The 26,298-nt window shown below is 41.9% G+C and overlaps 1 protein-coding gene across 1 annotated transcript; it reads right to left on the bottom strand.

Moving 5' to 3' along the window:
• Positions 1 to 563: 563 nt before the first annotated feature.
• prkg2 (protein kinase cGMP-dependent 2) lies at positions 564 to 26,298 on the bottom strand. The gene is made up of 19 exons (XM_070964281.1): positions 26,186 to 26,298; positions 24,761 to 25,295; positions 20,969 to 21,135; positions 17,992 to 18,105; positions 16,115 to 16,220; positions 15,066 to 15,129; positions 10,530 to 10,607; positions 8,513 to 8,607; positions 8,064 to 8,132; positions 7,629 to 7,727; positions 7,330 to 7,480; positions 6,921 to 7,057; positions 5,758 to 5,847; positions 5,358 to 5,499; positions 4,755 to 4,918; positions 4,431 to 4,553; positions 4,252 to 4,314; positions 3,789 to 3,855; positions 564 to 2,686 (listed from the first exon to the last, which is right to left on the bottom strand). Exons 2-19 carry the CDS (start codon positions 25,285 to 25,287, stop codon positions 2,591 to 2,593), a joined length of 2,352 nt encoding a protein of 783 aa, XP_070820382.1. The 5' UTR covers positions 25,288 to 25,295; positions 26,186 to 26,298; the 3' UTR covers positions 564 to 2,590.

The raw sequence follows: 26,298 nt of genomic DNA, 5'->3' as shown, positions 1-26,298 counted from the left end.
TTTTTTTTTTTTTTTACAGCAAGCTAGCTAGCTACATTCATGGAAAATAACACAAAAAAAAAATAATAAAAATGGCAATGACTATACAGGCTGTTGTAAGTCTACTAGGAGAACTAATTTCTTTTAAGTCTTAAACTGGCATCTGTCTTATTTCTTACTTACTTTCTTATCACTCACTTGCCTGTCAGTGGAATAAAGGACATGCAGCCATTATTCATGTTATTTATGAAGTCACAATGTCCAAAGGTCTGCACATTTTGGTCAGAAAGTAAGAGAAATAATTAGAACCGTTTATGCCATAAAACAAATTTTTAAATCGATCAATCTAAAAATTGTTTAATTCAATTGCAAAATGTCAAGCAGCTGTCTCCCGAAATCAGTCATCAATATCTTAAGGCCACAGCTTGTTCAGGTGCTTTATCACATACAGTACATACAGCACACACATTCAGTCAGTGTGTACATATATATATATATATATATATATATATATATATATATATATATATATATATATATATATATATATATATATATATATATATATATATATATATATATTAATGGTATTTACAAAAGGTATACATACATAAAGGAACAAGTAGCTTGGATTGTATAAACTGTATTTTTGCTGCTTGTGCTTGTGTTTTACAGTATATACATAGACACATAGTACACAATCGATTTACTGTAAACCTAAATATGGGAAATACATATCTTTTTTAACTCCTGAAACTCCCCTGATAGTAAACCCTGGAGATTTTCTGCTCAGTTTGGTCTCTTTGCTGGTCCTCCTCACATCATCAGTGCCTCAGACCAAGCAGAACGTCTTCTCTCCTTAAAACACGGAGAACCACAGAGTTGATTCAGCTTCAGAAAAGGTAAATATTTCTTCAGGTCAGGCACGCTGCCAAAGGGATGTTCACTCTCTGTAACATCAGTGGAGAAGGTCTTCGTGTGTGTGTGTCTAGTTTGGGCAGTAATGGGGGGCTGTGGGGACACTGCTGGCACAAGGAAATCTTGATGCTTGGGATAGTCGTACATTGTGCTTAGATGCTGTTGAAGTCGTTAAGTAGATTTTCTTCTTGGGAGCCTGACTTGCTGTGAAGCTGCTCGCCTTTTTTTGCTCTGTCATCTCCACACATATTGCCACCCTACACACCTCCATTCCCCTACAGCCATAAACAAACGGCACATGTAATCACAGTCCCTCAGCTGTAAGAAATAAAAACTGCAGCTGCATCACAAATCTCCCTACCAGCCACATCTGGAACCATCAAGAGGGCCCAGAGAAAAGTGTCTGAAAACAATATTTTAGAGGTATTTGTAAAATAATATTATATGGGCGTAGATTGATTAAGGAATGTAAAAACATAATACTGTGACACAGGACACTGATTCAAGACTTACTCCCTCCACAGTAATATGAAAGGAAGCTTGAGGAGGCCAGCTTAGTTACAACTTGCCTGCAGGCTAATTTGCCAAAGCTGTCATCAATAACTGTCCGAACTTTGAAACAACAGCGAAGATAACAAAGCATCTATTGTTGAATTTTTGCAGTTGTGGTGAAAATGTCATTGATGCACCTCTCTCTCATGCAAGTGATTAAATTGGACAGCGCTGGCCACTCAATTTGTCTTCACTGTTTTCTTTTGTGCAACACTTGTAAGTGCTAGCTCCTGTCTGCCATACTGTAAACACTATGTTAGCATTAACACATGACTACTGGAACTGTAGACTGAAGCGCACTGAAAAGTTATCTTTGGGGATCTGCAGTGTGCAATGAAAAGTTTTTTAATGAGTTCAAGGTTGTTATTAGGGATGCACTGATCTCAGTTTTTCAGTCCTGATACCGATGCCTGGGCTTTGGCCTCACTGCACGGAGGTGACTGGGATCATTTTTTATGTGTGCGGCAACATCAGGCTTGACTTAAACATCGTTTTCCTAACTTTGTAAAATAAAATGTAACAAATGCATACCTAGATATAAATCTACAGAATTCTCATTTATTAAAATAATGGTGTCTGACACCAGATCAGCCCACTGTCACAATACCTGATCCAGCTATTTCAGTCAGCATTGGACCGATATCGGTATCTGTATTGGTGCCCCAACCATCCAGAAAGGGCCAGTAATAAGTAAGGACTCGATCCCTAACTGGCTTCCCACCCATAAACACTGCTGGGTGTGTTCGATGTAGGTGTTTATCCACTGCCCCAGACTGAGGAGAACCTCAGTAGCTAAGAATTACTGATTTCAGCTTTAATGCTAACGTGCCACCACTGCTGTGCTGCTATGAGCACTGCACTGTAAGCCCGTTGATTAGCTAGAGTACCAACCAGATATATTAACCAAAAGGACGGTGATAGTTACATGACAAGCTGTTGAACACCTGTTCAAATTCAAAGGAGCATCCTCCTATGGCAGTTAGCATCTGTGTTGAGACGCCAACTGTTGCCCAGACCCCAAGGACCTCCACCATGGCTGCCAGAGGTGATGTAAGGTCACCCGACAACCCACTTTGCCCGTTCAGTTTTGGTCGTTAAGGTTTTGGAAGGAAAGTAATGGAAAGATGGAGTAGTTAAAGTCTCAGAAGTCCATGTCCCAACCAGACAGCTCATCAGGAGGACTGTCCTCATCTGGAGGGTAGCTGTCAAAATAGCTGTGATCCGTCGGCCCTGTAAGCTGTTGTGGAAGAGAAGAATGAGACATTAATTGCTTAAGGAACCTCCTGAATTATGAGCAGCAACACAATGGGAATTTTCTTCTTCCTTTCAACACGTGTTTATCTTAAACCTAGCAATATATGGACAATTAAAAACGTTAAGAGTAAAGCTGTCTGCTCCAAGACAATGCAAAATTTAAAAGCTCAATACAATCATTCAATCATGTAGTTTAATGGTTTAAATTCACATACACATAGTAGAGTGGTGTTTTTCATGGCAGCTTTTATCGTTTCTCCAAGTAATAAAAGTGAAAACTTGATCCGATCCATTTTTCTGCCATTTGCTTTTTATTAGAACTTTCAAAGACTCCTAGTTTTACAACCCCATTTCCAAAAAAGTTGGGACGCTGTATAAAATGTAAATAGAAACAGAACGTGATGATTTGCAAAACACTGAATCCCCATGTTTACTTGAAAATAGCACAAAGACAATATAGCAAATGTTCAAACTGAGAAATTTCATTGGTTAAATAAATGATATCCTTATTTAGAATTTGATGCTCACAGACGATGATTTTTTGGAGTGTTCCTGAGCCCATGCAGTGACGTCCACTACAGAATCCTGTCTGTTTTCAATGCAGTGCCTTCTAACGGTCTGAAGATCACAGCCAGCCAATATTAGTTTTTGGCTTCATCTCTTGCATACAGACATTTTTTCTGATTCTCTGAATCTTCTAATGACATTATGCACTGTAGACAATAAAATCCCCAAATTCTTTGCAGCTTTACATTGTTCTTAAATCATTGCACTATTTGGCAGCCTGGTGTGTCACAGAGGTGTGAACCCCCCCATCATGTTACTCACCCGTTGCCAATTCATTGTTAGTTGTTCCTTCAGCTGTTTTCTTTTAGCATTTCAACAACTTTTCCAGTCTTTTGTTGCCACTGCCCCAACTTTTTTGAAACGTGTTGCTGGCATCAATGAGGATATCATTTTCAAAGTCAATGAAATTTCTCCTTTTCGACATTTGATATTTTGTCTTTGTGCTATTTCCAATTAAATATGGAGTTTCAATGTTGGAAATGAGGGTTGTACAAGTTTGGATAAATATTTATACGTACTTCTCTTTTCAGAGGAGATGGTAAACTCCTCGCCTTCAGTCCCTCCCAGTTGAAGCCGTTAAACCACCTTCAGACACATTATAGAGAGCAGATGTAAACATGTCTGTAATTCAATCTATATCTCTTTCTTTCTGTTAGATAGTCATGAGACTCACAAACACAAGAGACAAATGTTTAAAATCAAAGTTTGGTACCAGTACTTCGCCTGACCCTGGGATGGTGTGATTGGTTCTGTTACAAAGAACTTTTGTGGAGGCAAGAGTATGAAGCCTGCATTAAGTCTAATAGTGATAAGCCTTTTGAATATGCTTTGCATCCCACTGCTTTGGACAGTGTGTTCAGTGATTATTTAATTGTGAGGTCAAAAACCACTGGCTCACATTCATCATGTTCAATCAGTGCTTATTTGTGCGGCTCATCTTCACACTGAGATCAGCAGCAGAATGAGTCAGTTCCTACTTACCTGTGCTTCTTGATATCAGTTATTCCATTTTTGAGGTTGCCCAGTCGCTCTGAGGGATTTCGCCTGTAAAGCAGATCAGGGAGGCAAATTACTGTTCGGCACAAAAAAAATTGGAGTTTCTGTTTCTTTTTTTTAATAACTTCAATCGTGAATGTTGTTCTGCCGATGTGATCATGTACCTGCACAGCTTGCGGATGAGGTCCTCAGGTCTCTTGGTGACCTTCTTGGGGAAGTCCATCTTCTCGATGCCTTTCAAGATGAAAGTATACGTCATCATCTGGTCACTCCCTGAGAATGGAGGACTGCGGAGTGGAGGAAACGAAAAGGGCAAAGACTTAATTCCTTTGAGCTAAGATTTAATGGAGGTCTGCTGGAGTGAAGGTTGTTCAGAAGTACTATATTCAGGTCAGGAAACAAGAATTACTGCAAATCAGCAGTGGAAGACTGAAGTGACAACTAGATGGAGGATGATACTGGAGGCACTGATGACCACATGCACTGACCTGCCAGTAAGGAGCTCAAACACCAGGATGCCCAGAGACCAGAAGTCCACACTGAAGTTGTGTCCTTTGTTGAGGATGATCTCTGGGGCCACATACTCTGGTGTCCCGCAGAAAGTCCAGGTCTTTTGGCCACATCTGATCTTCTTGGCAAAACCAAAGTCAACCTGGGAGAGATGATCAGTTAACTCAACAGGCTTTCCCAAGAAAATACCGCAAACTTGAAGGAGCCTGTATTTTTACGGAGTAACACTGAGGTGCTTACTGGCTCTCTTTAGATCTGGTCGTACCTCCTGATAAGTACATTCTTTTCTCTCTATAACTTTAATACAGTTAGTGCACGTTAAAAAAGCTGGTCAGTGAAATACATAAAAGCTAAAGAGAGAATTTTTGAGCCTTGAAGCCGCAGAGTTCCTTAATTATCCACCAATTGCACAGTACAAATTTATGACTAAGCTTGATCACTTGGATCTACCAGAGACACACTAGTCATCACAGGAGATCAAACTGTTAACAACGCAGATCTAACAACATCCTGCCAGCTGTCGGTGCAGTTATTTCATGTTTTCAAGGCAGAAAATATTGGATCGCTGGCGGCACGCTAACCAGTTTGATGTATCCTTCAGTATCCAGCATGAGATTCTCAGGCTTCAGGTCTCTGTAGAGGACACCCTTGCGATGGAGGTAATCGAAAGCCTCAGTGACACAGCCGACACAGAATTTGGCAGTGGCTTCATCAAAACTTCCCCTAAAGACAAGAAAACCACATTGAAACTTTTTGCTCGTAAGCTGTTCATGAGGCAACAGCAGTGGACTCATTACACAACAGCACCTGAACCCACTTGGAGGCAGCCATTATTCAGTGATTTATGACAGTTGGACCTGAGATTCATTATTGCAGGACGGGAGAAGTTCCCTCATTAGGTGGTAAACTAATAATACACTTTACACAAGCCAGCAAGTTTCCAAAAATATGAGGCATCAGTCAGCGGGTGGTCTCTCCTACCTGTCCCTGAGCAGACTCCAAACCTCTCCACCCAGACAGGCCTCCAGCAGCATATACACATATTTGTTATCCTTAAATGTGCGATACAGTCTGGAGAAAGAGAAGCACAGACGTGTTCAGCTTCAAAGTAAGTTTTCATGTAAACACAACATTGGCTGTGCTGTTTCTGCATTTGTCCTGTTTCTCTTCCATATTTGTATAATTATTGAGGCTTCAGTTACAACCAGATTATGCTGGTTGTAAAATATTAAGGGGGCAAGATTTCTTTCTATAATCTCTGCCTGTTTAATTTAATAGTCACGGTAAAATTAGTAGAGAATATTTACATTTAATAATCACTTGCCTAAACAGTGCACGTTAGCTTTCATTAGGTAAACTCCAGCATTACTCAGGCTTAATTCCCCGCTATTAAATATTACAGTACATATGAAAAAGCAGCAGGGAGCGAACTAATGATGTAAAAAAGATCATAAACAGTAAGCAGGGCACTTAAAGAAATGAATGCAGCCGAGTGGTTATTACTACAATGCACTGCAGTGGACTACGATAGAAGTACAGACGTTACTGCACAAATTATAGCTTGATTTGTGAACTTATGTGATTTTAATTGATTGACTCTTGTGCTAATGTTGTCTTGTACTTGTGTTAATAACATCCTAGGAGCATGTACAGGTTCAAGATCACAAAGACACGGACGTTAACCACGTCGCAGTCTTAAATCCTAGATCGTCTTACATCGGTCTTGAAAACAGATTAGAAATACGAAGAGATGATATTTAAAACGTACGAAAAGGGTCAAACAAACACATAGGGTGTATGAAGAGGAGGTCAGCAGGAGGAGCTTTTCACAAGGTGAAGAATGGCTTTAATATGTGACTCTGTTCCACTGTATACGGTGAAATCGGATCATGGCAGTGTCGCAAAAGGAAAAGAAAAGCCACTGCTGCGATATTTCATAACAAATAACTACATTTTCCTAGCAGACGTCTCAATATCCCCTGCCATTCTACCCCGCTGAGAAGAAGTAATCTGCTCAAGGCCTCAACTGTGATCTCATCAAAAACTAATAAGTGCCACACTGTTTTCCCAGACTAATGCAGCAGAGCTTCATCATGTAGGATAAAAAGTGGAAATGGGTTTTGAGGCTGAGCAGGAGGACTGACTTGACAACGAAAGGCGAGCGAGCCTCAGCGAGGATCTTCCTCTCCGAGTGGATGTGCTCCTCCTGCCTGTTGTCCACGACGTGCTTCTTCTTGATGACCTTTAGAGCGAAGGTGACGTCCTTGTCCTGCACCTTCACCTGTAGATGGAAAGATGGAAACAGCAGGGTGGGATGAAGACAGACCCTATTCACAACAGACTTTTTCATTTGTCATTTGTAACTAATAATAGCAGGTTTGACTTTAACACATCTTAAAACAGGTTTTGCAATAATTCCTCCTGTTCATAATGGTCATAAAAATATCCCTTCCTGATACAGGCAGAGCTTAAATTGATTACCAGAGCATTTCATTTTTCAAATGTTATTTACTGTCTAAATAAATATTCAATATTCATGGATTGAGGTCTCACCAGCTCTACTCGTCCAAAGCCGCCGACTCCGAGCGTAGCGATGACCTCCAGGTGGTCGAAGGGCCTGGACGGAGAGAACACTGACACCATGTCCTTCAGATGGATTACGTCTGCTGACAGCGGCTGACTCTGGTGGCGCGACACCGACTTCCTGGATGGTGGCACAGACAGAAGGAGGGGCTTCATCTCAATCAATGATTGATTATAGATTTCAAACTATGAGAAACACGTTGTGTTTCTAGTTTCACTCAGTAAAAGTGTTGCTGTGTTCTGCCCCGAGCACACAGCGCTGCGCCTACCTGGCGTGTCTCTTCTTGTCGTCACGATCAAGTGTTGCCACGTAGCCTTGGAGGTACTTCTGCAGCTCATTGAAGGTGCCCACTGTCTGATCAAATGTCCTAGAGAAACAAGAACTGCACGTCAACGGTGCAACCACTGGAATGTTGGCTGAGAGGCTTCATAACCCCAACTCCGATTAGACAGAGAGGTGTCCCACTGAGATAAAGAACGACATTAGAGGTGGAAATCAGGGCAAGACGGTTTAGCCAACACTGCTGACAGTGCTGATAGATACCAAGATATCCCCATTGTGTGTTTCCTGAGGGAGATCATATTGGGGTAATGGGAGGACATACAGGAACTGGCACATGTGCTACTTGATAACCTTCCATTACAGAGGGAACAATATTTTGCCGGTGTTTGCTGTTAATTCCTTGAAACGTCAGAAGGCTCACTCTCTGTCGATGACGAGGCACTCCACCCCGTTCTCCTCAGCGATGATATTAGCTGACCGGACGTCGTCACTGGAAGAGACACGGAGACGTACATCACACACAAAAACACACTCTGCTGCGATCGTGATTAGGATTAGGAGGACATTTTGTATTCAGTGTGAGCTAAAGCTGTCAATCAGGCTATAGCAGATTACATTTGATGAGTTTAAAGGTTACTCCAGTGAAAATGAAATTGCACAGTTTCTCATTTTGCAGATTTTGAAAGGTTGCATATTCTCCAGAGGCTCTTTTGAGCCCTGCTCCTTCCTCTCATTATTTTCAGTATGGAAAGCAGGTACTGAATCTCAATAGAAATGACTTGACATGTCTTGGCTGTTAAAACAGTGTTTGTTTCCACCAGAAAATCCAGAGGCAGGAGTGACAGAACAATGTGTGATGTTAGTTTTCACCTTATGAGTGCTTTCTCTCCAAAGTAGTCTCCCCTCTGCAGCGTGTTAATGATCTGCGGCACCTTGTGGGCCTCGGTGGACTGGGTCACCTTCACCTGCACAACACAGTTATCTGGATCTTTAAAGCATATTTCACTTCCTCCTCACTCTGCCGTCCAGTCCACTGCTGGAGTTTTGTCCAAATATTTTTACGTGCATTATAAAAAGTTCAAATTAGAAGAAATTGAAATGATTGACATTGAGTCACAGGAACTGGAGCATGATGGGCTATGACTAATAAAGTGTCATTGATGCATTTCATGTCTTGACCTGCTGTCAGAACAGACACAGTTATTGCGAGAGGGTTCAAGTCAGCTGCCTCTGTTTGTTCTGCTTTTGCTTCTTCAATCTGCTGCCTATAGACGAGCAGTTTTCTACAAAAATACCCCGCCAGCCTGGATGTTGTGAAATATCCTCTTCATTTGTGAGGCTTTAAAAACCAGTGGCCCACCCTGGTCGAGGTCAAACATCCCACTCGCCGGAGAAATGCCGCGATGACATCACAGCTGTAACGGCTGGGGTGTGTTTGAGCTAAGTATTCCGTTTGACCTCAGTGACCTTCACTTCCCCTGTTTTTCCTGGTGGCAGGCGCTCTCAGGGTTTATCCCCTCCCCGATCAGGGGGTACGAAGGGGCGGGGGGTGGTAGAGCCATTTCCTGTATTAGCCCCCTTCCTCCCAAACAACATGTGTCTCTCTCTGGTTTGGTTAGCTTAGCGCTGAGGAGCTGCTGTCTCACATCGGCTCATAATGGCATTTTGAAAGTCCCCTGTGGTCAGCTCTGGCCCCTCTCCATCTCCCCTCGCTGCCAGGTGTCAGGTTGCTGACTTATCAGACAGACGGGCGGGTGAGTCATGGTCCAACACCTCCCAGACTCACATACAGTTTTCCCAACATCTTGTTTTGTTGAAGAATTGGCCAAATCTGGTCTGTTATTTAAGAAAATCAATGCTTTTGTATGTATTTTGTCTTTTGGACATTGTTTCTATTGGTTATGATAACCTTGAAGCATGATTTCAGACATGGGGTCAGATATACAACAATGACCATTACCTATTACACAAGTTTTTAAAAGAAATGGTCCAATGATCCAAAGAACTTTAGTCAATGAATCAGTGAGTTCATTGTTCAAAGTTGCCACCAGGACCTTCTCCATTTGCACATACACCTGCAGGATGACATGCCTGCTAGATTCTCTGTTGCATGCAGTTTTGTTTACGTTCAGGTGGCAGCTAAACTGAACGGAAAAGAAGAAGAATTTAAAGCAGAAAGAGACGCAGACTTTTGGTAATTCTGTAGTCATTCAACACTTATGCTGACTAATGAGAAAAGCCTTTGTCCGAAGCCTGCAGCAGCATCCTCATCAGTGCGTCACACGGTATTGTCTAACTGAGGCAGTGGAGGATTTATTTCAGACAGGATTAAGGCTTTCTGGCCCTAATGAGTGCCATTGTTGCAGAGTCTAAAAATGTCTCAGAAATCTCTGCAGTGCAGCCCATGTGTAACATCTTATCATAACCAAGGGAAATAACGACAAGAATTTACTTAAAAAATGAGCTGAATTTTCCTGTAAGAGTTAAGTCTTTGCCTGTAATGTTGTTGACTCTTCACATAGTAAAGTTTCCTCCCTGACTACATCTGCCTGCGAAGGCAGTAATATATCTGTTATACTAGACTCTGAATGTCTGGAGACCCAATTTCACTGAGATAACACCAACAGTTTTGCAAAATTAATTTAAGAAACTTAAATCCGAACAAAATATTAGTAAATTGGTAAAATGATCAGTTTTGATGTTGGAAAAATTTTTTAGCATCAGTCTCTCTGTGTAACTGTGGTGTGTTTTTCTTCTTGAGTTAACAGGAAGAGTTGCAGTTTGAAGGTCCTCACATACAGTAGCTTACAAGCTAAATGATGTGTTTGTGTGTGCATGTTTCTCTGGCTTGTTCATGTCACCTTTTACAGCGTGTAAGACACGTTACCTTTCCCTGTGCGATGATGTAGAAGGTGCTGCCCTCCTCTCCCTCCCGGATGACGTACTCTCCTTTGTCATAGTATTCCTAGTGGGACGGGGGAGAGTGAGGGTGAGGACAACAGTCAGAGCTGAAGCATTATATTGATTTAACCATCGACCTGGCTGGTCTGATTCCTGGTAGCTGGTCCCCTGCGGGATGAGCGCTGGAGTTCAGCCATTGATGTTCTGTTATTCAGAGCTTCTCAACCTGCTGATTAGGAGGGGATTTGGGGGCTCACGGGAGTAATGAACCATGAAGTATAGGTCAATAGTACGTGCTAATTATGATGCTTTTAATGTCTGTCATGAGGGCCTTTCATGGTCATGGTAATAAGATGAATTTGTCGGTGGTGGATATTTGTGTTCTGACACCATGCTCTCTGTTAACGTTGTTTTAAGTGCTCGTTAAAATTATTATTACCTCTGCTATCACTTGGTGAGTTATTTTTTTTAATATCCTCTTAATTTAATTCAAGAAATGTCAAAAAGAAATTACCATACATTAACAGGGACATGACTTCAAATTACTGATTTTGGCTGAGTTTAAAATCCCAAAATATACAATTTATACTGACATGAAGCTGAGAAAAACAAGCAAATGCTGAGGAGTGAGCGGCGAACACTTCACACGATCATGTACTGAAACCATTGAAAGTATAAATTGGAATGGATTTTTTTTAATACCTGTAAAATCGTTTAACTACTCGATTGATCAACTAATTGATTCAGCACTAGTCATGTAAGTGTTTAGGCACAAACAACTAGCCAACACACAAATTACCATTTGTCATAATATCAGTCCATTTACTTTGATTACTGATTTTTACAGCTTTAGTCATCAGAAATATGGTTTCTGTACAGCAGTCTTCCTGCTGCTAGCATTGTCAGACAAGATGTAGCTTCGATAAACACCTAATACACAACTGCTAATAGCATTTCACAAGAGCAGCAGGGCTCAGATTACAGGAGTTTTAAATTGTAGACCATTTCAATATCAGGTTGCCTACATGTATGTTAACTATCGACCTGTAGTATCATCATCCTGATCGTCTATACTGTAATTCCACGTTGGTCTGTTCTGTATCTCCTGCATGTCTACCTGTACTGGGAAAGGGATCCCTCCTCTGTCGCTCTTACTGCAGTTTTCTTTCCTATCAAAAAGGGTTTTGGGGGCTTTTTTCCTTAACTAAATTGAGGGTCTAAGGATGGAGGCTTTGTGACTTGGCTGGGCTATATGAATAAAACTGACTTGATTTCAGTTTCAGAGACAGACTCCTCCACTTCATGCTGTCAGTCACTCTCTGCCCATAACAAACCACACACACCGGCCCGACCGCAGCACTCAAGCCAGGCTGCTGAATCAGCGAGCTGCCACAGCGCCTTCCATTTTAAAGCTTTTAGGTGAAGAAGGGGAAGTGCAAAGAATGAAGGTGACCAGGATGAAATGTTCACCGGGACAGATGCCAGATTCCCGCTGCTGAGACAACGGCAGTAATCCATTTGACTATAGAGGACTTTGGCGAAAAGTGAACAAACAAATCAGAGCAACCACGCGTAAACATTCCCTGGTGTTTACTGTCAAAACTCTTGACACAAGTGGCATTTTCCTTGAGCGTCCGAGCTTGTTTACGTCCCGTTTACGCTTCAGGAGAGCCTAGTTTACCACCCGCCCATGACAGCGGAGACAACATGCCATGGTTTTGTTTATAAAGACTGTCTGGATGATACAGTGACTGTGCAGGGGATCGACAGCATTTGAATTGTGTCTCGGGTTTGTTATACTCGGCTTCTGAGCTTGAATCCTAAACTTGACCCAAATAATGACCTTTTCAGGAGAGAAAAAGGACATTTTCACTATAGAGCTTAAAAGCACATCTCGTCATAAGACCCTGACTCCCAACAATCACCTGCATACAGCCCTCCTGTCTTATCTCTACCATCAGCACGCTCTAAATTGCTTTGCTCATGTTGGTTTCAGAGAAAGCTGTTAATGCTCTGTTGTGTGTGCCCAGGTTTGGCTGTAGTCATCCTATTTTTGGAGACTGTCAATCGACCAGTCAAAGCACATATTCAACTGCATGTCTCTCTGCTTCCATTGACAGAGACACTAAAATAAGAGGACTAAGCCTTTTTTAAGACCACCCCAGTCTTCAGCAGCCCCCAGGTGGACTGGTTGTCCTGTGCAGCTCCTTGAAAGCATCACACTGCCGTCAGAGAGCCGTTGAAGTATCAGTCAGTATCAGTCAGTATCAGACATGCATGATTGATTTAAAAAGTGGTAAAATATGACAGTTGTTACTTTCAGCCATCCCTTTTTTGCAGAGAAGTGACATTTATGGACACAGAGAGAAGAAACCTTGTAAGGAAGTGGTTGTATGAGTGATTTTTTAAAATTTAATTACAGTATACTAGAATTTATACACATGTACAACATATAGGCCACATGGTCCATGTCCCATTTGTGTCAAAGCATGTTCTGCATTTGTATGCACTCTGTAACACTGTAACTTTCTGTTCTCTGTTCTGGCTGCTTTTACACTCTGGTTTTTGTACAGATGAAAGGAGTAAATTTGTTTCTGTTTGACAGAGCGAGGCTAGCTGTTTCCTGTCTCTGTGCTAAGCTAAGCTAACCGGCTGCTAATGGGCAGATGTGAGAGTGGTATTGATCATGGAACTGTCTGACAGTAAGATAATAAGTATGTTTCCCAACACGCAAACATTTGCTTTAAAATGACATACATTTTCCAGATGACAAGCAATTTCTTCCATTCGTGTAAATAATAATAAGGTTGGAGCTGTTTTCCTGCCAGTTGTGTGCACAAATGCTATCTTTCCCTAAATTTAACCAAATAGCAGTTTCAGTTGAATGGACCTAGCTAGGCCTTAGCCATACAGCAGAGGTAGTACAGCAGAAACACTCGAATGGTAACAGCATCCACCCTCCAGCACCTCTAAAGCTCTCTAACACCTTACATCTTGTTAAATAAAACCGACAAAGTGTGATGACAATTTGCTGTTTTACAGGTTGCGGGTCACATGTATGTGCTGGACAACTGAACATTAATTACATTAAACAGATGCAGCGGTAACTGCTCGCTGTCTGAAGGCACATCTGATGTCATTATTCAGCTTCACCATCTGTCACAGTGTCACACAACAACATATAGCATCATATGGAAGCTCTCACAATCTGTGTTTGTCTTAGAGCTCTCTGATATTCTGAGCATCTTCCTCATTTTAGCAAGACATGCTATTAAAGCGAATAAGATATACAGTATTTAATCCCTCTCTTGAGACAAAAAATATTTTGTAGCTGCATCATGTTGCAAGATCCAAATTTCAGGCTTCACAGGGTCACAGAGCTGCAAGCTAAGACTGCTACAATTTTAGTTGGTGAACTGAGCTGCCAAGTTCTGACCGTCAGTGTTGTGTGATGACATTAATTATAGAAATTATTTCATGCCAGGATCGTGAGTGAATGAAAAGATAAGTTATTTTCATTTCTATCTTGTGTTTTTACTTACAGCAGAGCCCATTTCTTGCCATTGAAGCATTCCAGTTCTAATTGCAAAATGCAGATCAGACCGAAAACCTGAAAGAGAATCCTAAAAACGAGGTACTGGGATGGGTGGACCCCCCCCCCCCCCCCCCCCCCCCCCCCCCCCACACACACACACACACACACACACGTAGACATACTATACAAGCAAAAACACACACACACCAGAACACACCAAATTCCATTCCCCGACTGTTTGACAAGAAGCTTCAATATTATCTGGCAGATTCTCCATGAACATCTGCACCACTATTAGGTTTCTGCCTAATAGTGGTCGCCCCACCCCCACCCCCCACCTCCCCGAAAGGCAACAGAATCGGTGCCCTCAGAAAGGACTGAATAAGGAAATTCTCCCACAGTGGAAAGTAGTGGGACAACCAACGACTGCAAGGAACGTCCTTGAAGTTTTCATTGTGAAAAGACGCTGAGACAGGCTGTTTTTGACCTGAAGCTGACAAGCTCCGCTCCATTTTCTCCTTCACTGTTGAAATACAATGCTTAAGGAGGAGAGCTGGAGTGAGCCTTTCTCCTGCGTGTTTCAACATACACACATATTCACTTTTACACACTTGTATGTTCTCACACCAAAAGGCTGTCACTCGCACATCTTTAAGAAATCACTCGTCCCCCATTTGAATAAACACTTTCTGGGGCCTTGGTCAAATAATTACGGTAACAATATACAGCGCCCGGCGATGACAGGAATAATATCGGCTCTGTTCATCAGCAAGGTAATTTGTGAGGTCTTGCCGACTGGAGGTAGGAAGAATATGCTGACACGCAGTAATGGTATATGGCCAAATGGTAATGATATTTTGACAGCAGCTATCTGCGACGCTGGGACTCCCATGAGCTGCCAGAGGGTTGTGCAATACTGAGGCAATACAATGAACAGTCTAATTGTCCCTCCAGTAGAAATATAGATAGTTTGAAAGAATAACTTACCACCTCGAGGCAGTCCACTATTTTGCTTAGCTTGTCTTCTGGTAGATTAGCCAAGAGTGAAACACTGACAGAAAAGACAAAACACAGATGATGAACATTGATTTCTGCATGTACATTAGAATACAAATTACTATGCACACACTACCAGGGTCCTTTCATGTAGAACCATACTTCCTGTGTCACTGTAATCAAGTGACATGATCTACACTTGATGTCATGTTTCAGAGTTAGGTTTTCAGTGATAGTTCACACATTAGCAACGATTAACTTTATCTACTTTCGACTGTTTTTCTCAATTTCACATTCATCATTTTCTGTCGCTAAACGCTCAAGCTTTTAGCCTCTTCAGCCTCTTTAAGCTGCTTGGTTTTGTTCTCAGCCACCAAACTAAGCTTGCAGCTTAGACAGGGCCACAGTAGGCTTACCAGTGGTGCACCAGTGGCCACCAGTGGTGTATCATGGATCTGCAGCCACAGCTTTGTTTTCGAATCTTTCTGCCCCCCAGTGGTACACGATTGCTTAATGCAGCTTTAAATATTCTGTTGGTATAACTGTCTTTTTGCTATGGTGAAAAAAAACACTACTACTACTTCTACTACTACTGTTCCAAGGGACAAAATTAGTTCATTAAAATTTGTCCAAAATGATCTACACACTTCTCCTTCATATTGTTATTGTGTCTAACAGAACCCCCAGATCCCGATCACCTGGTCTATTTTCTGTTTTTGGCCTATTTAGCTAAGACTCAGGAATTTATCCTTTTATGTTTCCTTAAATATTGGTTAGCAGATGGTGGCCATTAGATAGTTTGATGTAGATGTTTACTGACCATATTTCTACCATGTCCCCTAAAAAGGGCTTCCTAATTGGCTGGCGGGAATCCACTAAAATCATATATTGCACATCAAATCATTGAAGAACAATGTCATTCTCCACTTCTATCTTGACCATTACTTTCTTATATAGGAAACATTTTGTTGGACATTATTGCTGACAAGAATCATTACAGTAAGGTAAGACTAGCTTTGTGGCTACAGCTTGGGGCTAACCTTCGGAGGAAGTTGCGGTACTGTTCATGTCGCGTCTCAGCCGTCCTCCTCATGATGTTCTGAAACACCTCCCGGTCCAAAGCCCACGTCCTCACTTTGTTCACCGCTGCAAAAGCAACATCACCTCCATCAGAAAGCAGGACACAATCCAGGTTCTGACCTTTCAACAAACTAGTTAACCTGATTAGTAAATATCAAAGGAGCAGCTGTTTCCAATAGCAGAGGAAAACTTGCAGGCTGATAATCATGATGGAATAGTGAGTGACAAAAAAAGGAACATTCTTTTTCCCTCCCTTATCTTTCTTCCCATTTTCTTGTTTAATTAAACCTCTCTATCTCTGCAAAGACATCACATATTGTTTTGTTGTGTCAGATGGACAAAGGAGGCGAGAAAAACACCATAATCTGTCCTCTATCGGTGGTGAGTCACATCAAATCTACAGAAACTCTGAGACGAGTGTCCGTTGGTGCAAGGTGGAAGAAGCAGTGAAAGTCTGACATGAGCCAGTAGCAAAGAGTTCCCCTTCATCTGCTTCATCTGTTAGCATGTAAAACCCACTGAAAGAGACTTGTCAAACTGTCACGTTTTTTTCCACTTCACCCTGAATATGGAGGTCAACTCAGTGTCCCTCCCCCAAGGGCCACTGGTCAATTACTTGGTAAAATACACAAACCTGAACAAAGAGCACTCACATAGCATATGGTATGTGCTTCCCAAATGCCAAAGAGGTGAAAACCGATCAGAATCCAAAGCTGTGTATATCATGTAAAGCCTTTGTCAACACACCCATGCAAAAGCTTGTTTACTTCAGTCTAATGACCTCTCTGATTCTCCTGCTCTCAAGATCAGGCGATTATCAGCTCTGAGAAGTCACTGCGACTCAGACGAAGGTCAGGGAAGTGTCAGATTACATTCAGGGGTGCCTTTTTAGGGAAATAAGAAAATATCATGTTAAAGAGTAAGGGGCAAGATGGGAACCTCATTTTCATTGGTCACTGTGGCCGGTAACAGAACAAGGGTAGCTACCATGTTGTCCCCTCAGCCACAGTCACTATTCTGCGGGTGTTAATTATCCTCATGTGAAAATCTAAATAGATTCGCACCAAACCTTGGATTTTACACCTCACCACTGTGCTCAATGTTCAGTCAGTGTTAGCTTTAGATCTTTAGATAGATTTTTGTCAGTGACCTTTCAAAGCATAGAGACGACAGTTGTCCACAACTTAAAGTAATAGTTCATCAGGGAAAAATTGCTTGCTAGGCCTCAGAGCTCAAAAACAAACAAGCTCTGAAGCTCACCAACATTCACTGCTCCCAGTTTCTGTCTGATGTTTGGGCTTTTGGCTGTCTGCCTGTCCCTTCTTTAGTATTAGGAGACATAATTGACAGAGATCTTTCTCTTGTCTTTTTCATTTCCCCAGCACTTTCCTGCTACCTGGAACGACTTGGTGACATAATCCTTCACTGCACATTGCCTCTGTGCTCTGTGCTACACCCTGCAGCGTGAACGGCCCAGACTGCTGATTATGTGTGGAAATCCTAACTTCATGAAGTGTTGAATTGGGACACCACTAGACTGCATGTGGATGCACAGTCTGAGGAGGGAGGGGCGACAGCAAAGCGGAGTAATGGGACACATCATCAGACTTCTGTTACGTGACATTTGATTGTGTCTGCCACAAGGTCACAGTGTCAGTCCCTGCAGTGGTTAGTGTGTCCTTCCTCAACCATCATGGACACACTGACTGACTGCTCAGTCACGTTCAGGCAGACCAAAGAATCACTTCAGTCTGATGCAGCAAATGCAAAAGTGCAATCTGATCAGAAGAAGCTGACTTCTGACAAACTTTGTCTGCTTAAATGTAAAAGCCTTTACCTCGCACTGATGCAGTCCGTGTGCAGTTGTACAGAATGGCTAATTCTCCAAACGTGGTCCACACCGTTATAGATGTGAGCAGTTTGTTGTGTTGGAACACATCCAGCTTCCCATCTGTAAGTATGAAACAAGGACAATCAATAGTTTTTTTAAACCCACATTTAGGACACGGATGACAATACACAGGAGACAGACAATGCGCTACAGGCACAATCGAATGACATTTAAGTTTCATTCAATTCAATTAACACAGGACAAGGGGTTAGGCTACTCATCAGGCTCCTTTGGCTCAAACATCACAACATTCTTCTTGTGCTTTTCATGATTTCACCACCTGGTAGATGTGGATAGAGCCTGAAGAAATCCCCGCAAACAAACAGGTATATGCTACCTGTTACAGAGACTCAGGAGAAATACTTTAAGCATGTGAAGCACCCTTCATTTCCTGCATTTCCTGTGACTTACAACATGAATTCTGGGATGTATCACAAATAATAAGAATAATAACCTCTTGGATCCAGCCCAGCTAAAACTTATGCTACTGGCTTAAAAAAAAATAGAAGAATATCTTCTCTAAATTCCTAAAATCATTTATATATGACAAGGAAACAACAAAATATCCCCTCATCCTTTCCTCCTTCCTACCATATGTACCTGCTGCTGGAGCAATGTTAGACATAATATTTATTTTTAGGCTCTCGGTCCATCAGTGACCCTGAAATAAAATCATGTGCTGCACAAATTACAACTCAAATTAAAGACTTCATTAATGAGATTACAATCACTGGCTCCTGATGTCTGTGTGACTATTTCAAGGGCTTTCATTGGAGAATAATCATTAATCATGAGCAGTTTTAATACCCTTATAATTATTCCAATCACAAAAGCAAAATCTGTGCTGGATTTAGATTCATTCAGTGCACTCAAGATTCTGTTTTACATTTGTCTTAAAGATTCATCTTTCTGCATTCATTCTAATATGTCAATGTTTGGTCACAGTTGGACACACCTGACTTTGTGTGATTGGTTACATTGACTCTACTGGAGAGACGCCATCACTGTGCCGACCTATTGCATTTTCCTCTCCAGTGAGAAATCATTGTAACACCAGACAGCAGAACAAATACTCAGACATTTTGTCTGTGAATGGCTAATTTCACCACCAACCACGCTGGCTGATGACCAACCATTGTGCCATGTGGTCATCCAAGAAACTTTGTTGCCTGGTTACTCTGAAAGAGTTGTCAGTGACATTCGGGACCTACCGGTTACTACAGATGGAAAAAGTTAGCTTTGGGGCCCCTGTGTCAACCAAAAAAAAACTACAAACCAACCACTGAATTAATTGATTCAAGCAAACGTAGAAGTAAACGGCTAAACAAATAGATGAAAAACAATATCTAAATATCTAAAAAATAAACACAGACTGAGGTTATGGTATGCTTCACTTCCATGTACTTCGTAACACAGTGTGTCTGAGTGACTGTATGAATACAAAATTAACTTTTTCACTCTCCTGCCAAGAGCTGTTAAACCAGAGGAATTTATACTGTATGCACCTGCCAATAATGCTTTTCACAAGCCAGAATAATCACAGTCTACGTTCTTCAACCAAAAACATTAGGTTAGTTGACCTTTCAAAGTGGTACGAATGTTTGTAAAAGTTTAGATGCCATTAATCTGTGTAGAGAACCAATCAAAAGCATGCTTGATGCAGAGTGGCTGCTTCCCTGTGATTTGATTGGCTTGTGGTCAGGGAGGCTGTGCAGAAGCCAGTGAGGGCAGAGGTCGAGAAGATACAGAAAGACCAAAACAGTCATTAAGCATCTTAAAAAGCTGCTTGCCAGAGTGGCAGGTGGCTCAGCTTTTCCTGCCAAACGTTTTTCTGTTCATTTCAGACCCTCTGACCCTGCAGTCAGCACAATTTAACTCCATAATTGGTCACTTAAAAAGCAGTCAAATGTAAGATAATACACAGCTTGGGAAGGATACACATGGACACAAAACAGAAAACAAAATTATCAAAGTAATTGCTGTCTGTAATGCTCCACATCTGGCTTGTCATTTACATCATAGATTTTCATGCACAGCATCACAACTACTGTAATATTTTCCCTGACCAGACATCTTGAATAAAGCCATTGGTGATTCATCACAGGTCAGATGATGAGATCATGAGATTTGGGTTTGTAAATTTCCAAAACCACATCGAATAAATTCATACTTTGACTGATTGAAATAAAATGTGAATGTATGTGTGTCCATCCACTGCTGTTACTTATTCATCAAGATAAGCAGTAGGTGGTGCTAATGCAGATAATACAGATCTGATGTTTTCATCTCTGAAGTGGACATTTACTCACATGATGTGTTTTGGTCACGGGTCACATCTCCTTGCAGTTCTCGCACATTAGTTTTGTGTAAAAGGTTCTCAAATGTATGAAAATTACAAGTCTGCTACTGTCCATGTCATCTTTCTTAAAGGTCCAGTGTGTAGGATTTAGTGGCCTCTAGTGGCAAGGTTGCAGACTGCAATCAAGTGAACACCCCTCGCCTCACCCTCTCCTACAGTGGCCGTAAAAAACATGAAAGGCACACTCTAAAGGCAGTGTTTGGTTTGTCCGCTCTGGGCTGCCGTAGAAACATGGTGGACTCTGTGGACTCATTCTCAGGTAACAAAAACAATTCTTATTTTCAGGTGATTATACACTAATGAAAACATAACTGTGCTTTGAAGTTGTTATGGCTGATACAGGCTGTGGGTGTGTCATGTGACATGTTGATCGTTTGTTGTTGTGAACAGCCAAATGGTGCGTCACTTTAAATGTTGCTGATGCAAGGAACTGTGGGGCGGCATTATCCCCTTTCCAGCCCCATGTGACCTATGCTACAGAGAGAAGAACAAAGTGGATCGAAGAAGTCATTTCCTCTAAATTTCTTGACCAAGAAGACGATGATCAAACAGGACTGAGCCTACCTCCCAGGACGAACAGATGGTTCCCGGGCTCTCCCTGCTTGATGACGTACTCTCCCTGCTGGTAGGTGCGCTCATACATACACTCCACCATGTCTTTGATCTGCTGCAGCTCCAGCCTCTTCAGGTACTGGTTCTTGTTCAGGGCATCTGTGAGCAGCTTCTTCACACTGTTCACACACACATAACAGAGGAAGGCTTTGAAATGTGACGTCTGCTGTGAAAACAAGTGGTGATCTTGAACATTGTCGTTTGTGTTAGCTAGTGAATGGTTACACTGGATGACTGACACGCTGTCGGTCACTTAACTTTGCATTTTTGTCATTATGTTTTTTTCGTTTTTAACGTGTTTCTTTAGGCAGAGAGAAACAGAAGAAAAGAAAGATCTTTGGACAGTTTAAAACGGAGTGCATTTGATCGAGTGCACTTTGAGTTTTCTTCATACTCCAATACATTTAACTTGAAATTCAGTTACTCACTTCTTTGCAGGTTCAGATTTAGCCTTCGATAAAAAAACTAAATACTGATATCAACTTCAAACATTTTGATAAACAAATAATAATGTTTAAAAAAAATGTTTAAAAAGTACCTGTTTCTTGTCTATTTTCTTGGTCTTACATGTTTAGTGAATTGACGATCTTTGTGTTTTGTGCTGCTGGTCGACCACAAACAAACAATTCAAATACACCAACCCTACTGTGGAATATTAGGATGGACATTTTTCACTATTTCTAATATTTTCAACCATTTGTTCATCAGTTAATCGATAATCAAAAATAACCAAAATATTAATTTACAGTAAAAAGCAATTGTTTGTTGCAGCAGTCCTTCTTTGCTTTCTTTCAGTCTGTTCTTCCATCCTCCCTCTGTTCCTTTTTCCCTCTTTGTGTCAGTCTCTCTTTTCTCCTTTTCTCTCTTCTTTGTATCTTGGTTTTTGTTTCTTTCTTTACTTCATTCATCCATTTCTGCTTTCATTTTGTTTTCCTGTCCATCTTTGTCTTTCTTTCCTCCTTTACATTTTCCTTTCCGTACTTCCTTCCTTATTTTTTGCTGCTTTGCTTCGTCCTTCCCTCTTTATCTATTTCTTCCCTTCTTTTCATCCTTCACTCCTAATTTTCCTTTCCCTTCCCTCTATCCCCCATGTCCTTCTTCAACTGATCCAAAAACATCAGAATCACCAAAACTAGAGATGTGTGTTTTTTACACAACAGCAAAACAGCCTTTTTCACCACAAATACTTCAACTTTGTACTTTTGATAGTAGTAGGTTTTACTTATAGTACTTGTTTATGTTTACTGAGTTAAAACTGATTTAAAAGGTATGTTTCCATTGCAGTTTTCATACTTGCTCAGTGAAGGATCATTTTAAGTACTTCTCCCACCGCTGACTGCAGCTCTGTGGTGCGTTCCTGAGCCCACTGAGCCACCAGGACGCCCACATCCACATTACTCACTTTTTAGTCTGCGTGAAAAATATTTTGTCTCCTGCGAAAAGATGACTATTTGCAGCCACTGGGCTCCTTCCGACAATGAATCAAGTGAAACAGCGAAAACATAAAATCATCATGAGCTGTCAAACTTCGCCGTAGTGCATTTTAACAGCTGCAGCGAGAAGAAGACATCACTTCCTTTGGGGAGTTGTAAACCGCAAAGGTTAAGAGTCACGGCTGGATGCAAACTATAGATCATGAGACCCAGTCGCTGCTCGGAGAGGCGAGCGGCGCAGGTGGTGGGTGGTCTGTTTATCCACCTTATCGGGTGCAATAAATTATCACTTTGGGCGTCATAAAACGAGGGCAGATGACATCCAGCCCTTTATTTTTCAACCCACATCCCTTCCTCCCACCTAGATGTGTCATTACTTTGCCGGGTCTGCACCACGCTACAGTGTCATTCACAGAGGATGAGGATTCTGTTCCAGAGGGCCAGTCTGCATGAGGGTACCAGCCTGCCTCATTTACATTGGTTCTGGTTATATAATGCACACTGGGCTTATTAGCAGCATATGTTTGAAACATGAGGATCAAGTTGAGAGAGGGAGACTCTGCATGCTCACATGTATTCACTGCAGCGCGCTGTATTCATGTTGTACAATATGAAGAACACTTACTGTGACAAAAGGCAATTTGGCTTTCATGCTAGAAAATGTTTCGAAAGAAATCATAAATGTGCACATATACCAATCAAAAGTCAACACATTGATACATTTGGCTGCATTATAAGAGCCAAAAGTGGGACTAAATGAAGAGGTGTTTCAGACCTGGCTCTTATTGCTGAGCTGAGCCAAATGATCTTGCTCACTAAGAAGAGCTGGAATTCACATCACCAGCTCCTTTTTCTTAATGAGCGAAAAGCAGAATTGAGTGAAACAGAATGAAGTGAGTAGGACATTTTCAAGGGATAGTTTGGGAAATAAGCTTATTTACTTTCCGGTGGAGAGTTAGACGACAGGATCAATACCACTCTTGAGTCTGTTAGTTAACTAAGAAGCCACAGCCAGCAGATGGTTAGCTTAGCTTAGCTCAAAGGCTGGAAACAGGGGGAAGCGGCTAGCGTGGCTCTGTCCAAAGGTAACAAAATCCATCTCCCAGCCACTCTAAAGCTCACTAATTAACACATTTTAACTCATTTATTTTATCCAGATGAAAACCACAGTGTGAAAGTGACAGTTCACTCTTTTACAGAGGGTCATGTGTCAGAATGTTTCTTGGCCAGTCACTAACTTCCTGGAATCACCACTGATTGCCTCGCAACTGCTGAGCCTGGAAACTGATGACTGTGAAAGTTGTATCATGTACAGTGGATCTCAAAATGTTTCGTTCAGTTTCTAGGTTGTAGAGTAGGCTGTAACTTTTCAACTTTTAATATAACTCGTCTTTATCAGTGTGATATCTGTGGTTCTTTCTGATTACATTAATTAGACAGGTGACTTAAAATCACCATACATGCTAGCTATACAAAACAACCTTACAGTCATCTCTTTTCTAAACAATCTGCTAAGAAACACACTGTTTACTGTTAATTTAAAAAAAAAATTCTAAGAAAAGTATAACTGAAGCCAGTGTTTGGGCTGTATGTTGAACTGGAGAGCAGCTGAGTGGCATCTTCAGCAGTCTTGTCAGTGATCAGAAGATCAGGGATCAGTCCTGTCTCAGTGTCGACCTCTCTGATCCTGCTCACAGCCACTGGGCCGCGTTCGTATGCAAGCTTAATATTTAACATGTTACTTCTTCAGAGGCAGAGAGCTCTGATGGATTGACATGTTTGCTTCATTGAGCCTCTTTTGTCAGTTTCAATGATCCTTGGTGTCCCTTTTTGAGGCTTGAAGCCTTAACGTCCCCAAATACCATTGTGTGCATTTTTGCCATTAATTGTAAACAAGGCTATAATAATCAAAACTGAAAAGCCATTTATTGTTTCATGAGAGTATCAAACCTACAATACGTGGCCAAATGTATATGGACGCCCAAGGATTACACCGATGTTCAAAATAGACTCATTTGGGACGCACAGTTGATTATATATCACATTTGTTTTCTATGTTTTTATCAGTCCTGACTTTAAGTCACTGACCAGCAGCTGAATAATCTGGACCTGAATGGTGTTGGTCTTTACGACATCTTTTTTTGCACATCATCACACTGAAATCTGCTGCTGCTTGTGTTTGCAGCTCTCCTCCACTAGGTCGAGATGGACTGAGCCTGAGGGTATCGTAAACCTTTTAACTGCCTTCTGTCTGGCCTCGTTTTCATCTTCTTTTTGTGTCTTTGAACCTCTCTGAAAACAAACCTCTTACCTTGCATCCTTCGGTACCCGGGCCTTCTCGAAGGAGAACTTTGGCAGGCCACTGGAGTCGTAGGTCCTGGATGTGGGTTCTGCCGACACCCCGGCTTTGGCCCCCTTCCTTCTGTTGAGGGTTTCCTTGATGCGAACGCTGAGGTTGGGGCTGCTCTTACCACTGGTTTTGATGGAGGGCGGCCTCGATGGCAGACCTGCCGAGGCTGCGCTCTGGTTCCTCATCACGTCCTGCAGCTTGTTGAGCTGGATGCACTTGTTCTGCAGCTCCTCGCTCAGCTCGGCCAGAGCTCGCGTCTGTTTGGCCAGCTGCTCCTGGAGACCTTTGATCTGCTGCTCCTTGGCACAAAGCTCCTCATCCCTCCTCTTGCCCTCTCGCTCCAGCTCGTCCACTCGGGCCCTCAGGGAGTCCAGGGATGAGTTGTTGAACCTGCCACCGTTATCTTTGTGGGCTCGGCTGTTGGAAGCTGCAGCAGCAGAGCCGTCTGTGTGTTTGTAACGCTTTGATTTCATCGAACCGTTCCCCATCTTATCACCTGAGGATCGGAGGGAAAGTCAATATTTGCTGAAGTGACTGAAACGTTATCACAGAGAGGTGAGCTTTTCTGACAGGACAGTGACATTTAGCACAGGAAGATCTGTTTGAGGAAGCTGGGAGTGAGGTTTCAGACAAAAGCGCTGACGCTGTGAGGAGAGAAAACCGGAGAAAGATGGAAAGAGAGAGGAGAGAGAGCAAATCAGTATATAATGGTCAATGAGTGTGTCCTCCGCATTTATTATTCAGAAGGCAGGAAGTATTACATTACATCAACAGTCACTCCCTATCTGCCAGCAGTGAAGGAAATGCTGCTCAGGAAGCTTTCAAAGAAAACGTGCCAAAATAAAAACAACTTCAACAACAGCATTTCACTCTGAAGTGAACTTTTCAGCCATGTTTCTCTGCACATAGTAAGAGTGCATATGGGAGAAAATGTCAGAGAACAATCCTGCTTTTGTCGTTCTGGACTGTCGCCCACTCACACACACAGTCCACTTCATTCATGACATTCCTGCTGGATACAGTGAGCGGATGGCAGATCAGACTGTTCTCTGACATTATTCTGAAAACTCAAGGACTGCCATCATCTATAAACCTTTTTACAGACATTACTACAGAACTTATCTTCTCCTTTGTTTTAAAGCCTCAACTCCACACACTGACCAGTGCCACTAACAGATTTACTGTCATTCAGCCGAGGACGGTTCATACTCTAAGAATATTCCCCAGCTCTTTTTATAACGTGAAGGTAATTCAAAACGAATTCAGTTTAAATTCACTTATTAAAAGGACTCCTAAGAGGACCGTGCACCTGCTCCTCACGATGCCTCGTCATTCCTCCCCACAGAGTGATAAATGACTTCAGTTCAGAGTGACTCTCGCGCTCACCTGATTAGTTTCCGGAGCCTTCAAACGAGTCTGCACGACGATTTAAAAGAAGAAATAACGTGTTTGCACATTCGAGCATCCGTAGAGAAACCGTCCATCCAGCAGGCTGTCCG

This window comes from Chaetodon trifascialis, chromosome 6 (assembly GCF_039877785.1).
Source record: "Chaetodon trifascialis isolate fChaTrf1 chromosome 6, fChaTrf1.hap1, whole genome shotgun sequence".
NCBI classification, from domain to species: domain Eukaryota; kingdom Metazoa; phylum Chordata; class Actinopteri; order Chaetodontiformes; family Chaetodontidae; genus Chaetodon; species Chaetodon trifascialis.
Note: the sequence above shows the minus strand (reverse complement) of the source record. Positions and strands in the feature narration are given on the sequence as shown.

Bases quoted from the DNA above. Each gene is read 5' to 3' on its own strand.
- prkg2 (XM_070964281.1), bottom strand. From the start codon at position 25,287: ATGGGGAACGGTTCGATGAAATCAAAGCGTTACAAACACACAGACGGC. The intron at 8,133-8,512 runs GTGAAAACTAAC...TGTCTCTTCCAG, and splicing joins GGAGAGAAAGCACTCATAAG to TGACGACGTCCGGTCAGCTA. The intron at 4,554-4,754 runs GTCAGTGCATGT...TCCACTCCGCAG, and splicing joins TTTGAGCTCCTTACTGGCAG to TCCTCCATTCTCAGGGAGTG.